This window comes from Cryptomeria japonica, chromosome 3, assembly GCF_030272615.1.
Source record: "Cryptomeria japonica chromosome 3, Sugi_1.0, whole genome shotgun sequence".
Lineage (NCBI taxonomy): Eukaryota > Viridiplantae > Streptophyta > Pinopsida > Cupressales > Cupressaceae > Cryptomeria > Cryptomeria japonica.
In genome coordinates this window covers 785,425,710-785,441,191 of record NC_081407.1, presented here as the reverse complement: position 1 = coordinate 785,441,191, position 15,482 = coordinate 785,425,710, and the positions used below count along the sequence as shown (strand labels likewise).

The window sequence follows — 15,482 nt, the reverse complement described above, 5'->3', positions numbered from 1 at the left end:
ATTTATGCCTTGGACAAATTCATGTCTGAGTTTGATCAACCTGCTTAGACAATTTTCAGTCCTGTCTTATGTCTTGACTGTGAATGTGCCAATTTATGTTTTCTCCCTCTTAGGCTGTCTTAAACTAGGAACTTGAATGTGTCTGACATATTAAGGTTTGTGTCTTGGAACAAATTTGTGTCAGTCTTTATGTCTTGGCATGCTTCATGTCGATTGGCTTGTCCTCGGACTTGGAATATTCTTGGACAATCATCCTTCATTTTTTATGGATCGGAAAAGTTCGGACAGTCACATGTCCTCTTGTCTTTGGCACATTTTGGAAATATAATTAGACAATTTGTCTTGCTCTGTCATGTCATCTTGGTAGGCTTCGGAAGTATGATCAGACAAATTGTCTTCCAATCTGTCAGGCCATCTTTTTCTTGGAAAGAAAAATTTCATGCTTTGGATTGTTTGGCATGCTCGAAGGCTTTCCTCTTGGCAGGGCGAAGTTCTCATATCCTTGGACAATTTTTTATTTGCTCAAATTTTGTGCTTAGTTTTTTCTTTGGACAAAATCTTTGGACATGTCTTATTCCTCAGCAAATTTTGGATGACTTTCTTCCTTGGATATGAAAGGGCGGACTTTCCACATCTTTGGATAGATTTTGGTTGATGCTTCGCTTCAAACTTGGAAGGTTATCACATGTATATCGGATATAAAAAATCTTCCTCTTCCAAGGAGGGTTTGGAAATGATTAAAACTTCCTTGCTGACCGTGATAGCAGCAGTTTGACAATGTGAATTTAGATTACTTTTTTTTTGACAGGGCAGAATTTATTCTTCCTCAGGCAAGTCCACTTTCAATTTGCTGTCTTGAACGATCTTGGATGAATTTTACTTTTTGGCAGATTTGAAAGATTTATGAGAAATCTATGTGCAGATTTGAATTCTTTTTCCAAGGTAGATTCAAGGATGATCAATGGCGAACTCAGAATTTCATCAGCAAACCTTGGTGATGGCAAACTTGAACCTTTTGAATGTCCCTTTCAAACCCTTGGACCTGCTTTATTCTTCCTTTTGGAGATGTTCAAGGTAAATTTTTGTCCTTCAAACTGTTATCAATGGTGAATTTAAGGAGAATATCGAACTTATTTTATCCAAACCCTTGATTTTGCTTTATTTCTCATCCAAATTCTTTTGAAAATTCGATAATCTAGTTGGATTTTGGAGCTGCTTCCTCTGAAGAATTTGAATTTTTTTTCTTCGAACCCTTGAATTTATTTTACTTTTGCAAAGGTAATCTGATAATATGATTAGATTTTGGCATGAATCTAATAATCTTTATGGCTGAGAGCTGTTCACTTTGATTTCCAAACCTGTAGACATGACAGATTTTGAAGTTGGATAATCTGATCATGCATTGAAGTTACTAGCTTCTCTCAACTTTGGCGAATTTTGACAGAGTTTTGATGCTTCCTTCTTTGCTATACAAACTTCTTCTTGGCAAACAAAGTATTAATGAATGGGCATCATGTCTTTATAGCTTCTTAGCAATTTCTAGAAGCTTTGTGTTTTATAATTATTCCATCTTTAGAAAATTGAAACCCTTTGCCTTCTTCTAGAAGGAAGCTTGGAAGATTCTCAAAAATTAAAAAGTTTTATTGTTTTATCCTCCCTCTAAAAAGTTGGAATTTATCCTTAGAAGCTTCCATCATGTTTTAGAAAGTTTTATTTGTTTTAAATCTCCTTCTAGAAATTCGAATTTGAGGAAGGCATGCCACAATTTTATTTTTTTCTTTAAATTATTTTTTCCTTAATTGCCAAGTCATCTTACTTGCCATTTTTAATTCTCTTGGAATGTCATATCATCTTTTATTGCCAAGTCATCTTTTATTGCCAACTAGGAATTTTATATTTTTTATTCTATGCCATCTTCAAGTGGGCCCTACATTCTTTGTCAAGCTTTGGCGAATTTTGCACATCTTCCTTATGCCATGTTTTTAACGTGGACTTGGAAAGAATTTCTAGCTTGGACATGAGGTGCACTTTAAAAATTGTTAGACATTTTTGGTGCATGAATAAGCTTAACCTTAGGCAAGAGTAAGTAACCCTTGCCATGAGTTAGTTAACCCTCGGTAGGAGTTTAATATTTGTCGGACAATTTTTCTTGGACAATTTTTAAATTGATCCCGCTCAAATTTCTTCCACATTTTAACTGATCGTCTGCCATTCTACCCTTGAACCTTGTTGAACTTGTCTGCCATTTTTATTTCTTCATCCTGGACGAAATTTTCGATGTGCCATTCCACTTGCCTTCTTTTGACTTGGTCAACAGTGTTCATGCCATGTTCATACCTTGTTGGTTCATCTGGACAAAAACCCTAATTTGGATTTCCATTTTGCTTTTTGCACTTGGAGACCTCATTTTTGAAATTTGAGAACATGGGGATCAAAATCCTAATCTCAGAAAAAAGAAATTTTTTCAAACCCTTGCTTTTTACACTTAGAAGCAAAAAATTTCGAATATGAAGACATGGGTAGGATCAGAATGACCTAAACAACAAAACCCTAATCTCAGAAAAAAGCAAAATTGTCGAAGCCCTGCTTTTTATATCTCGAGGCGAGATTTTCAAATCCCGACAAAATGGGTAGTAATAAAATAGCTCAAAGAACAAAACCTAGATGCCAGTTTTAAAAAAGTAGAAAAAAAAGCAAAAAAAGCAAAAATTTCTAAAAATAGCAGTTGTCTGAAATGACTCGAAGCAATTGCGATTTTCGTCCTTCAGACCTTCTGCACACTTTGGTAGCGTTCAAATTCAATTCTAAGCATAAATTCTCAATCTGGCTTGGGATGAATTCTCAAAAACTCTAACTCCTCATTGTAAAATGACTGGTGATTAGCAGATGCGATGCCAAAACAGAACCCTAAAAAGCAAAAAAAAATAGGGGGTCCCCATTTGCAATGGGGCGATGTGTGAAATAGGTCACATCAAGTCCTTGATGCATTGGATTCTCAAAAGCTATGATTCTTTTGTGCCCATTGACTGCTTAGAGAGAGTGATACTCTATGTTGTGCTTATTGACTTGACATCCTATACCATTGCTTCTGATCTTTTCTCTTCATTATCTTCCTAATGTCACTGCTGTTATCAAACTTGTCTCAGACCTCTAATATGGTTAGTTTAGGTAATGATCTTTCCTCTATGTTATAGGACTATGTATTGATCAACACACTACCATAGTTTTGCTCGATGAAGTATACCCCAACATTAATTTTAAAAAAGCTGAAAACTGTGCTGTCTTTTGTTTGCCCTTAGGATGACTGTGAATGCTCTGTTTAGACAGTCATAGCTCCTTGAACAGTGGTTGTCTCCTTGATTGACCTTGCTTTGCTATTCTTATACTGGTTTGTGAATATGGTCATTAGATCTATCATAACAGTGGATGTTGCTCATAACTGCCACTTAACCTTTTTACTGTCTTTTTATATGATTCTTCACTGCTCCTTGTTCACTGTTTGGTTGGAGTTTCATTGTTTGTCTGTTTCCCAAATAATGGATTGTTTCTTCATGACTGTATTCATGTATTCCTCATAGGGCTTGGCAATACTTTTTTCTTTGGACTGTGTTCTTGTTGATAGACTGTATCTTTTCTGTTTTTGACAGTGATATCTTTCTCTTTTGTGAGGGTTGCTTCTTTCTTACTCTTTGAAGTTTTGCTACTGTGTCTCAAATTGAATTAAGAGATAGATCTGGGACTGTCCTTTGTCTGGGACACTTTCTTCGCGTTAGTCATGCTCCATCACTTCATATGCATTGACATGACAAATTTTTTGCACTCTCTTATTTCTGCATTCTATGGTACTGTTAGTGATGTATGTGAAGCATGATTTGTTCATTAGTGATTCTTATCATTACTGAGACAATCATGATAGTATTGTTATCCTTTTTGACTTCACTATTTTGTTTTGAGTCTTTTGACAAAGTTGGGAAAGAAGTGAGAACTTATATGCTTTGTTTGGCTATCTTTTACAGTGACTGATATGCATTGTGACTTTGACATTGTTTCAGAGTCTTTAGACTGCTGTAGTTGTCATTGATTGAAGTTGGACTATCATAAGCTTCTTGTTTTGATAGTGAATTTGTGTCATTCCCTTTGGTCTACTTAGACAACCCTTTCTAATTGTCCTTTATAGGCTTTTCTTTGCGCACTGTGTAAAAATAAGTCTGCCCTTACTTTCTATCAAGTTCAACAAATAAATCCTTAGGTATTCATGCATAGAGGGTTATGTTATTACCATCTTGAAATATCAAGGGTTGAAAAAAGAAATCTCTTGAAGTATTGCATAGAAACCCTTGATTCCATCTATCACAAAAATTCACCAAAATCATAGATCATGAACAAAGTTCTACAAATAACATAGCATCAGAGGCTGATTTGTGGATTACTAGACTGTCAAAACTTTGCAAAATAGCTCGTATAAAGCATTACAAAGCTTTAAACCCTCCTCACTATTCAATACGTGTATCCACACTCATGCTTCCTTCTCATCTATTCCTTACCCAAACCTTCTCAACATTTCCTTATCTGTGAGAGTAAGGGAATGAGGCACAGTAAGACTTATAAATTTGTTTCTCATGAATCACTCGTGCCTGAAACTTGTCTTGAAGCCTTCTTTACTCATTTTTAAACTCTGAGATAACTTTCCCACGCCCCTCCAAACTGAATGATGCATTGGATGAACTTTGCATTTACTATGCTCAAGATGTAAAAGGCTTTGGCCGCCATGAATAATCAATGCCTTGCAACCTGAAGCTAGGGTTTTCATTTGTTGAAATCAATTCATGTGAATGAACTAACTCAATGCTTTAACTTAGGCTATCCTTCATGTGAATGCAATCAATTCATGTGAATGAAATCAATTTATGTGAATGAAATTAGTTCATGTGAATGAACTAACTCAATGTGAATGAACATTATCATGAGACTATCCTTCATTTATTTTATCTCAGACTGCCCTTTAGTGCTTCTTTGACTGTGTTTCTGGTGCATTGTTCTTCAAGACAAAACTAAGTTATCTTTGCTTGGTCTATGCATTTTGTATTATGTCTTTGTGAGGGGTTTCTTTGATCCTTAAACAATAAATACTCCCTTTAACCCTATGGTTTTCATGCTCTTATGCTGCTTGTCAAACCTTTTCCCCCCAGACTATTTACTGCTTTTTCCATTGTCAAAAAGCACTATAGTTGCTATGTCTTTGATCTGTGGGTCGGTTTCTTTACTTTTTGACAGTGCGGGCCTTTGACTATCTTTTAACTATTTTTTTTCCATTAAATGTTGCTATATAGTTTTCCTCGAGAGGCTGTTCAAAGGAATTTGAGGGGTTTCTCTTCACTTTTTCCTGATACTATCATCTATTAATTTTTCTAGGGGCTGTCCCTAATGATTGCAAATCTGTTAATTTCTAGGGTTGTCAATGTCTCTATCATCATATCATATGCGGATCTCTGTCACTATATGTTTTTGATTAAGGAAAAACAAGTTTTTAAGGGACCAGAAACCCTTTACAAGACAGTTTTTAGAAGGACCTATAACCCGAACCGAAAGATAACCTTGAAAGTTCTCTCAAAGAAACCGTACACAATAAAGACTCGACATAACCAAACAAAAGAAGGGGAACAACAATACACCCACCAAAGCCCAACAGGCTGCAAAAAGCCAGCAGCCCTCACCCAACCAGGAAGGATCAAGAATTTGTCCTACCCTTGTGGGATCTAAGGGTCATATCAAAAGAGGACTGGGACAATTTAGATTTTTTACTTTTAACAGTAATCCATCCCTCCTCAACCCTAGCAGCAGCGTTTTGCCAAGAGGATGGAACCAGAAGAGAGGATCCCCCATCATCAAGAGGAACAGAACCAGCATCCAGAGAGGCAGGAAAAACAGAAGATCCAGCAGCCCAAGATGCAGGAACAGCAAAGGCAGGGACAACAAAAGATCCAGCAGCAATTTGGGACGCAGGAGGGTCTGAAGAAGAACCCGGGGTGCAAGCATCCACACATTCCTGAGGAACAGAGGCAGCAACCAGAGGCTCATCAACCTGAGGAACCTGTGCCACCACCTGGGAGAAGCTTTTCTTTTTAACAAAATAGTGTTTAGAGGATGCCCCCTTCCACCAAGTAGCAGATCTTTTTTTCTTTTTATCTGTTTCACACCGTGCAGCAACATGTCCGGTCTGGAAGCCCTTTCGACATCTAAAGGGGATACCTTCAAAGTCAAGCAGTTGGACCCAAGATCCCAAAGAAGATTTGATTTCTAACTTAGTTGGAAGCCCTTTAGAGACATCAATGTTAACCAAAATCCGAGCATAAGTAGAGTGATAAATCTGGAAAGATTCCTTATCAATCGTTAAGAATTCACCTAAAGCATCCCCCACTTCCTCTAGCAGAGAGTCCGTCCATAGATGAAGGGGAAGGTTAGGGAGCCTAACCCAATAGGAATCTCATTAAATGAATCTGTGCATGGGTTAAAGCTCGGGAACCAGGGTTTAACGATCAAAATAAATTTGTCTTCCCAGCTGAAAGGATTAATACCTAAGATTTTCGATCTATCCTCTTCATATTCAAATTTGGAAATGAAAAAACCCTTGGCAGAAGGAAAGATGTTAACTGAACCTTTTATGATCGGTTCCCAACTTTGAGAAATCCAATTGTGCAACTGAGGAAGGCTTGGCTAGAAACCTTGAAACCTGCAAATCAGACCATGCGCTTCAAACACCGAGGAAGTGTGGATGCTCTCCATATCAGTATCATCAGACACCTTGCAAACCAAAGGTTTGCATACAGTAACAGCCACAGGCCTCAAGCTACAGGCATCCTGATCAGCAGTAGAGGGCGTTGAAAACACCGTATCTCCAACCTTAGAGGAGATCCCCATAGAACCCCCATTCCCAGCACCAGGCAAGACCCCTGCAGAGCCCCCATTCACAGTCGCAGAGCCAGGCAGAGCAGTCTCACCAGTCGTTAAAGGGGGTACAGGGAGCTGGACAGCCGGTTTCGTTGCAGCAGACTGCCTTAGGGCAGCGTCGGCGACAAGCCCAGGCGACCTTAGGGCAATGGCGGCAGGCTTCACGGCGGCGGCATACACAAGCGGCCCTAGGGCCACGGCTGCAGGCTTTGCGGCGGCTGTCACTATATGTTGAAGTAGTGCCTTTGAACTATTCCCTGCTATCATAATTCATGGTTGTGTCTAGCGTATTTTATTTCACTTGGTCATTCACAGTTAACTCACTTTTTCATGTACTTGTTCCTGATATGCTTCATGAGGCTACATTCTACATACTGTTTCAAGTTTCTGTCACATATGTCTTATGACCTATATCTTCTTGCTTGTGTCTTTTCATTGAATGTCTTCTTACTCAAATGTTGTCTTTGTACTTGGACTAGATCCCATGCTTTTGCAAACTGTGACTATTACATATACTTCATGACTGCATACAGTAAGCTATTCTCTTACTGTATCAAGATTTTGCTGATGCTTAATGTATTACAGATACAGATCCCATGCTTTTGCATGCTTCTCTTAATGTTGATGCTTAATGTATTACAGATACATCTCACTATATCAAGCAAATGGTAGACACTAACTACAAAGATATGGTTCTAGATTTGAACCACCAAGAATATTTTCCTCTTTGTTCGATGTTGTATAAGTGATGTGTTTTGTTGTTCAATTGTAATAAACCGTGCAGATATGCTCTTGAGATGCCAGAAATGGTTCTAGCCCTGATGTTTTGTTACTAGATTGTAGGTATGTACCCTTTAGAAACACCTAATCTATTGAAGTATCTTGGATATTGTTCACGGTATCAAGCATATGGTACAGATTCACTCTAAAGATGTGAGCATAGATCTAAACTGTTCATAAGGTTCCACCTATGTGATGTTGTTTTAGTGACATTTTATTATTACTATTAAAGATTATAAGAATCTACAGACATAATTCAGGCGTGGAGTAGATGATGCAAATTTGATATTTTCCTATTAGATTGTAGGAATCTGCCACCTGAATATCTGTTCTAATCTACAAGTATGAGCTGCACACCACATCAAGCATAAAACAAAGATAATTTGAAATATTTAGGAATATGGATTTGAACTATTCATGAATCAGCACATTTTCCCACTATTTGATTCTGCCTCAGTGATGTTTACTTATTAGATTGCAAGCATTTTTTGTAGGCTTACTCCAACAATGCTGGAATGTTCTTAATATGATTGTCTGTTGTTAGATTGTAGGAATATGCCCTCAGACTACATACTGTAATTGTTGATTCCCACTATATTAAGTATGTAGATCACTGTATCAAGTTCATGGATCAGATTTACTCCAAAGGTGTAGGAATGAAACTCAACTATGCATATATTGCAATTTTTTTCTTATTTGATGATGTCATACTGATATTCTATTATTAGAATTCACTATTCAGGAATCTTTTCAGTTTTACTCCAATGGTGCTAGAATGGATTCAAGCCCAGTATTTTGTTGTTAATTGTAGGAATTTGCCCTTAGAACGCCTTGTCCAACTAACTATAGTACCCACTACATCAATCATATGGTACATACTTGCTCTAAAGATATACGAATGAAACTAAATCATTCACATGGTGCAATTTTTTTAAATTTTTGATGTTGTCTTGCCAACATTTTATTATAATAATATTAGATTGTAGAATTCTATTCTGACTTTACTCAAAGATACAAATGGATTTAAACCTGATATTTTATTATTAGATTGTAGTATTTTGCCTACATAATACCCATTTAACCCAGACGTTAAGTGTATGAAGTATATTGTATACTTGGGAATGGATCTAAACTTTACACATACTATAATTAATTTTCCTTATTCAATCAGAACCTGCTGTTAGTTTAGAAATACTGTTTCCAAATTGCCTAGCCTATTGAAAATGTCGATTGTATCACAACATATAGTGTAAAACTACTGCAAAGATGTAGGAGAAGATCTAAACTATCGATGAGGTGCATTTTTGTCTTTGCACTTGACTCTGCATTCATGATACATTTAATAGGATACCTGGCCTTAATATAATGCCAAAATATCATTTATGTTGCTCATTCTATCAAGGATACTACTCATTGTAATGGCTGCAGGGACTTGTTTGAAAGCTCTGGGAATGAATATGAACTGTTTATGCGTGTAAAATTCATATACATAAAGGCTTAAAGTCGATATAGAACAAGCATATGAGGTAGGAAACTAATCCTAAATAGCTTGGAAAACCCACAACCGTTAGAATGACAATAAAAAAGACATCCTCAACTTACAAGCAAAATGGTCTCTAGTTTTGTAATATTTATACTTCTGTTGTAAGAATTTAATTGTAAATTTAAACAATATATATTTAAATTGTTTGATAATAATCCCAACTTCCTTCTTTTTGTTTACCTACTGTAGACCATCTTGTCCCTACACTGCAATCTTTTCAGTCTCCCTATCTTGGATACAGTGGATAATTTTTGAATTAAAAATTTGATTGCAATCCACTTGGGATTATCATATACAACAACCAAACTCAGAATTAAATGATGTATAAAGTTCTTTTGTATTTCCCTCTTTTGCTGGTAACATCTAGAAGTTTCATAACATTTATATATTAGTTTCCCTTACAACTTGCTGAAGTTTCCAATCTGTTGCCTGTAATATAATAAAAATGTCTTCTGATAAGCACATTTTCATTACAAAGTCACAACATTTTGGGCTTGGATACATGATGAACTCAACATGACATCAGTAAACCTAATCAAGAAAGATTTTTCTAACATAGATGATCTTGTCTTTATTATAGTGTCTCACTGTTGTTGCATTTTACAAACACCATGTGTTGCAATAAATGTTTTCTGAATGCAGGGGATTGTCTTGACTAGATTAACAATGGAGTGTTAGCTTACGCTAGATATGTATCAAAAATTATTTTAATTTAGAAAATTAATTTTTTGATGGAAGGAATATTGTAGTGATGGCATGTGGCACTTGATACTTCAGAGTACGTTAACAACATGCTTTGAATATGAAGCATATTAAATAATCTAGTTTTCTAGTTTTAAGTATTGTTTGGTGTTCTCCATCTATTTCAGTGGCAGCTCTGGAATTGAATATAATGAAATATTTTTTTGGTTTGTTATTAGGCTTCTTTTGCTTGTAAGATATATAGACATCTTTGATGTAAGATGTCTTTGCTTGCTATTAATGCTTTATGTGTTATTCAACTAATTTTTCATGATGCTTATGTTTGTGTTACAGTATCAGTTCACACCTCAGCATCTTGTCAGGCTTCTACAAGTTATTGTTGATGGGAATTGTGATTTGACAGTACCCCAGGTTGCAAGCATCCACTTCAAGAACCCTATAGGCAAAAACTGGGCACCTCATGAACCTAGTGCGTCTATATGGACCATATCTATGTTTTATTTCAATTTATTTGCATGTGATTTTTTAAAATTGAGCAACATGGTGGCAGGAGAACAACAAAAGATTTCACCAGCCAAATTTATTTGCATATCTGATTTTTTAAAATTGAGCAACATGGTGGCAGGAGAATAGCAGAAGATATCACCAGCCGATAAGGCAATATTTAGAGAAAATCTTCTTCAATTCATAGCCTGTGTTCCTCCTTTGCTGAGGTACGTAGTTAGTACACGTTAAAATTTTTTAGCTATGGATTATTCTTGCAATTACTTATCTTTCTTTCACTTGTTTATCTTGATTTAATTTTTCCTACAAATATGTTTACGGTTCTATCACTTGTTTATCTTGATTTATTTTTTCGTACAAATATGTTTATGATTATTCTTATTGTAAAAGTTCGCTATCTAATTGGCTCAAATCCATGTTCTTATCTCAATTTAACAAAGATAAATTCCTTTCTTAGTTGTGAAATAGTTGTTCAGTATTGTCACATGCAGATTTGTCGGAACTCTCCACCACTCTAGATTGGGGCTAGGACACTCTTGAATGCCTATAAGGGGGATTACTCAAGATATTTTCTTTGTGCCTGTTGATGTAGACTCTAGTTTTCTATGCATCAAGGTACATAATTTGAAATGTTTTATTTGATAACTCAAAATCATGACTTCAAGGAATGCACACATGCCTATTTTGTAAACATACTATGTTATCTTATCCATGCTTTGCTGCCTATTGCTTTGAGTGATACCACAGTTGTGATTTTTTTCTAATTTTCCTTGAAATTATTTATACAATTTCTGTTTTCCTGGTTTGATTTGCTCAAGGTTTGACTTACACCTACTTTGTAAACAATTACTTCATTTTGTGCATGAATTACAGTTTTTTGATCCTAGTAATGCCAAACTCGTTGGACTCTTTATTTTTTGTCTTACAAACATTTGTGTTTTTTTTCGATTTTCTGATCTGATTTTCTTATGGTTGTAGATATGCCTATTTTGTAAACATATACTTTAATTTTTAATGTTTTACTACATTTTGCTTTGAGTTATGTCAAAATCACAGGATTTCTTTTTCTAATCTGTATTACATGTACACAGTTTTTTGGATTTTCTGCTAATTTCCTTTTGGTGTTATATTTATTTTTTCATCAACATTACAAGTTGTAGATGCAAAAATCTTATTTCGTCATTTTTAAGGGTCGTAATACAACTGATTTGCATATCTTGTTTGTGTGTACAGGGCACAGTTTGCAGAAATCCATAAAAGTATTATAAATGCATATTATCTAGAGCAATGGCCTAGCCTTCTTCCTTGGGTCAAACATAATTTGTAAGATCAAAGAGTATATGCTGCTTTATATGTACTGAGAATTCTTTCAATGAAGTATGAATAAATATTCGTTTTTGGTTGTTTGGCTTCTTCTTTAGGTCAATCTTTGACTAAGAATTTTCTTTATTTTGTGTATGTCAAGGTTCAAGTCTGAGGATGAGCGAACTCCTACATATCTTATCATTGATGAGGCATTTCCTCCTCTACTTAATAGTTTCAATCGCCTTGTTCAAGTTTCAAATCCTACTTTGGATATAGCAGAGCTTATCAAGCTTGTTTATAAAATATTTTGGTCATCTATATACATATGCATGCTTTTGCATTCAAAATGTACATTAAATTACTTAACTTATTTTTGAATGTGCACCTTATTGCTTTCTGCAATTTTAGATTTGAATTTATGTAGTGATGTGGTCATGCAGTTAGAGGTGGCCAAGCAACTCTTTTATCCCAACATCTTTAATGCTTGGATGGTCCTATTTTTAGCTATGTTGGAAAGGCCAGTTCCTTCACAAGGGCAACCAACTGATCCAGGACAACACAAATCTTGGGAATGGTGGAAAGTAAAGAAGTGGACAATGCATATTATGAATCGACTATACACACGGTGAGCTCAAGCTAGTTAGTTAACATTCGTTGACTATGTAAAAAACTGTGCTTTTTCAAATGAAAATCAAGAATATTAGAGTCTACTGTCTAGCCTTAAACAATTCAACAATCCAATGAAAATTTGTTCAATATAAAAACACAAAATCACTGGCAATGTTCACATGTTCTCAACCATTATTCAGCCTTAAAACTCACTACTAAACCAAAGGGTGTTTTGAGACCCAAGATTCTGGATGGTAAAATTATTCTTTAAAGGGTGCTAGCTCAATGGAAGAGCACCTACTTTACAAGTAGGAGGATGGTGGTTCAATTCCATCGTGCCCTAACATGAATTAATCAATGATATTGTAGTTTATATTTAACAATATTGATTTATTTGAATAGTGAGATATTTTATGTTTGAAACTTCATTATTTAATATCATCTCTTGAGAGACAAAAGTGGTACTCTCTAATGAGAATATTTTTATCGTCTTAAGAAAGACAATAAGTGGGATTAAATCTACATATCTGTCTCTATAGAGACAATATGTTTTCTATTATAGGTATAGTCTCTATAGAGACAAAATTACAATTGTCTCTCAAGAGACAATAATTCTGGTGTTTTTTATTGTCTTTATAAAGACAATTTTTTAAGACAATAATTTAAGACACTCGGTTAAAGACAATATTTAAGACGATACGTAAGTTATATATTGTCTCAAGTTAAGACAATTCACTCAAAAATTGTCTCAAATATTGTCTTAAAACCCCCCTCTATGTAGTAAAACGGTGAAGGAGAGGATATGATCAAATCAGATCCTATAGAAACAGTATAGCAACGTAGAAGCAAAGTTTTAGTGGTATTGGTAACAAGGGACGCAAGTGTCGTGTTCCTGCCGATGGTGTGGTGTTGGAGGCTTTAATGTGGAGCATGTGGAAGAAAGGTTTAAAATGTTCGAGAGAATTTTAGGGAAAGTTTAAGATGCATGAAATGTATTGTTACTTGTTGGAGGAAGTGAAAAACTTAATCCTCATTGTTGCTATAAAAAATGGAGCTTGAGACAAAAGAGAAAAATGCATTGAACATTTCCATTATAGCAAGAAAAAGAGATATTGTTACTCCGTTCAATTGTTTGAGTTGATTGAACTGTATTTGTAGCAAAGAATGCATGAGCAAGAAGGGGAGGTCACGTAATCATAATTTCTTATCTTATTTGTGCACCATCATCCTAATTGATTCTTGTATTTTGTAAAGGTGTTTTCCTTTCATATTATCAGGCTATGCTCATTGTAATTTCCATCATGGTTCTCATTGCTGAAATTTACTAAAATTAAAATTTCTTAGCTTAATTTTTCATCATCTTCATTGATTTTTTATATTTTTTAAATCAAATATTTTCAGCAAGCATGTAATCTCAACTAATTTGGCAATCTTGCATCAACAAAAAATAAATAAAATTATTTTCTGTTTTGCTTTCTGTTTTGCAGTTTCAGCATTTCATTATGTATTTTTTGGCTTTGGCTCACCAGAATCTGTGGAGTTGGATTTTGCTTGAAGACTTTATTATTGGTTTTACATGTTTGGTCTTGTTATTCTAGTTTTGATCCTTTTTTGGGCCGTTCGGATCCTCTTGGATTGTATAAATCATTGTAATTGGGCATTAGAATGTATCGAAGGTGGTAGACAAAACATAGAAGCTAAATCTTAAGTTTTGAGGTCCCGGTTGTGACTTATTTTGTATTGAGCATGTTTTGAGCAGGCCTGTAGACCGGTTATTGTAACCCGAATGTTTCCGGTTGATTGTAATTAGTTTTCATAATTCATTTTGTTATGCATTGCCTCCATCATATCCTTGTGTTTCCGTTGTTGTTTACTTTTGTTGACCGGTCCGGATTGATCTCTTTGAGGTCCCTCATAACCGGTGACTGCATCACTATATAAAACTGCAGATTTTCTCCCAGAATGCATGATTTGTCAAGTTCGCTTGCAACACATTTATCAAATTTGTAATTTCTACTGCATTGTTTTCAAAAATAATTATATTTGCAACCACTGAAAGGAATTACTATGCAACAATATGTAATTGTAAACATACCAGAATCAATAGCCTGAACCAGATCTTCATATAAGGGATATTAATCATTGGATTCACATGTTCTAATATATAGACCAAAAGAAACTATGAACATAGCGTTCAAACACAGGAAACTATGCACGACAGACCATATGTTAGACAACATAGCAAGATGGTTTGAAGGGGACAACTGAAGCTGGAACTGAATGCATTAAGCATTGCATTAGTCTTGAATAAGGTGTGGAATCAGCCCACAAGATTACAACAGAAATTAGTGAATTTGTAGAAATTGCAAGACTTTATTTTTGTAAGTAATTATCTATACAACAATTGTATTTTTTTTAGAGTGAATAAAAATGGGAAATATTTTATAAGTCCCATGATGTATTTTTTGTATTTTATACATCAATTGAAAAGAAACAGATGAAAGACGCAATGTATGTAGGTGCTGTCAATTTCAAAATCTGTCAAACGTATGGAGAATTTGATCACATTAAAAATTTGTGTACCTGTAGGAATCATCTGCAATAACAAAAAGATGAGGTCTGAGGTTTCCAATACTTGTTCTTTTGTATTGGTTCATCATATGCATATCATACAAGTGTGCCAATGTGTTTAAGGAATGAGAGCTATAGATATATTCCCAGTTTTTTTCTATTAACAAGAGACATGATACATAGACCAAAATTGGTATGAATGGGATTTATATTGTTTTGTTTAGTTACATGTCTGAAAAAGGATTACGCTGAAAAATAAAATAGCAATATTTCATGTAATAAAGAGCGAATATGAAATTAACAAGATGTCAAAAGATGGTTGTATGGTGTCTAAGCTTTTTACCATCTTTGCATTTTATTGTTTGGTTTGTAGCATAAGGTCCATTGATTTTATTAACTTCTCCATCAATCCAAAGCTACTTCAGGATCTTGTACCCATACATGGCTTTCCCTGTGAATGTTAACTTGAGTTCCCTGCATTGAGTAAAAAATATTATAGCGAGTAAATTTCAGAGTACAT

The 15,482-nt window shown here is 35.0% G+C and overlaps 1 protein-coding gene across 13 annotated transcripts in view; it reads left to right on the top strand.

The window, feature by feature from the left end:
* Nucleotides 1–15,219, top strand: part of LOC131069610 (uncharacterized) — a 49,323-nt gene extending 34,104 nt beyond the window's left edge. For 5 of the 13 annotated variants that reach the window (XR_009112151.2, XR_009112158.2, XR_009112150.2 and 2 more), the window contains 5 exons: nt 10,307–10,442; nt 10,599–10,686; nt 11,711–11,800; nt 11,943–12,407; nt 13,879–14,964. Coding sequence is in view for 2 of the 13 variants with exons in the window: in XM_058005137.2 (XP_057861120.1) it covers nt 10,307–10,442; nt 10,524–10,606 (219 nt within the window). In the remaining 11 variants the exon portion in view is untranslated. The other 8 variants (XR_009112160.2, XR_009112161.2, XR_009112159.2 and 5 more) reach the window with 8 other exon arrangements.
* The last annotated feature ends 263 nt before the right edge of the window (nt 15,220–15,482 follow it).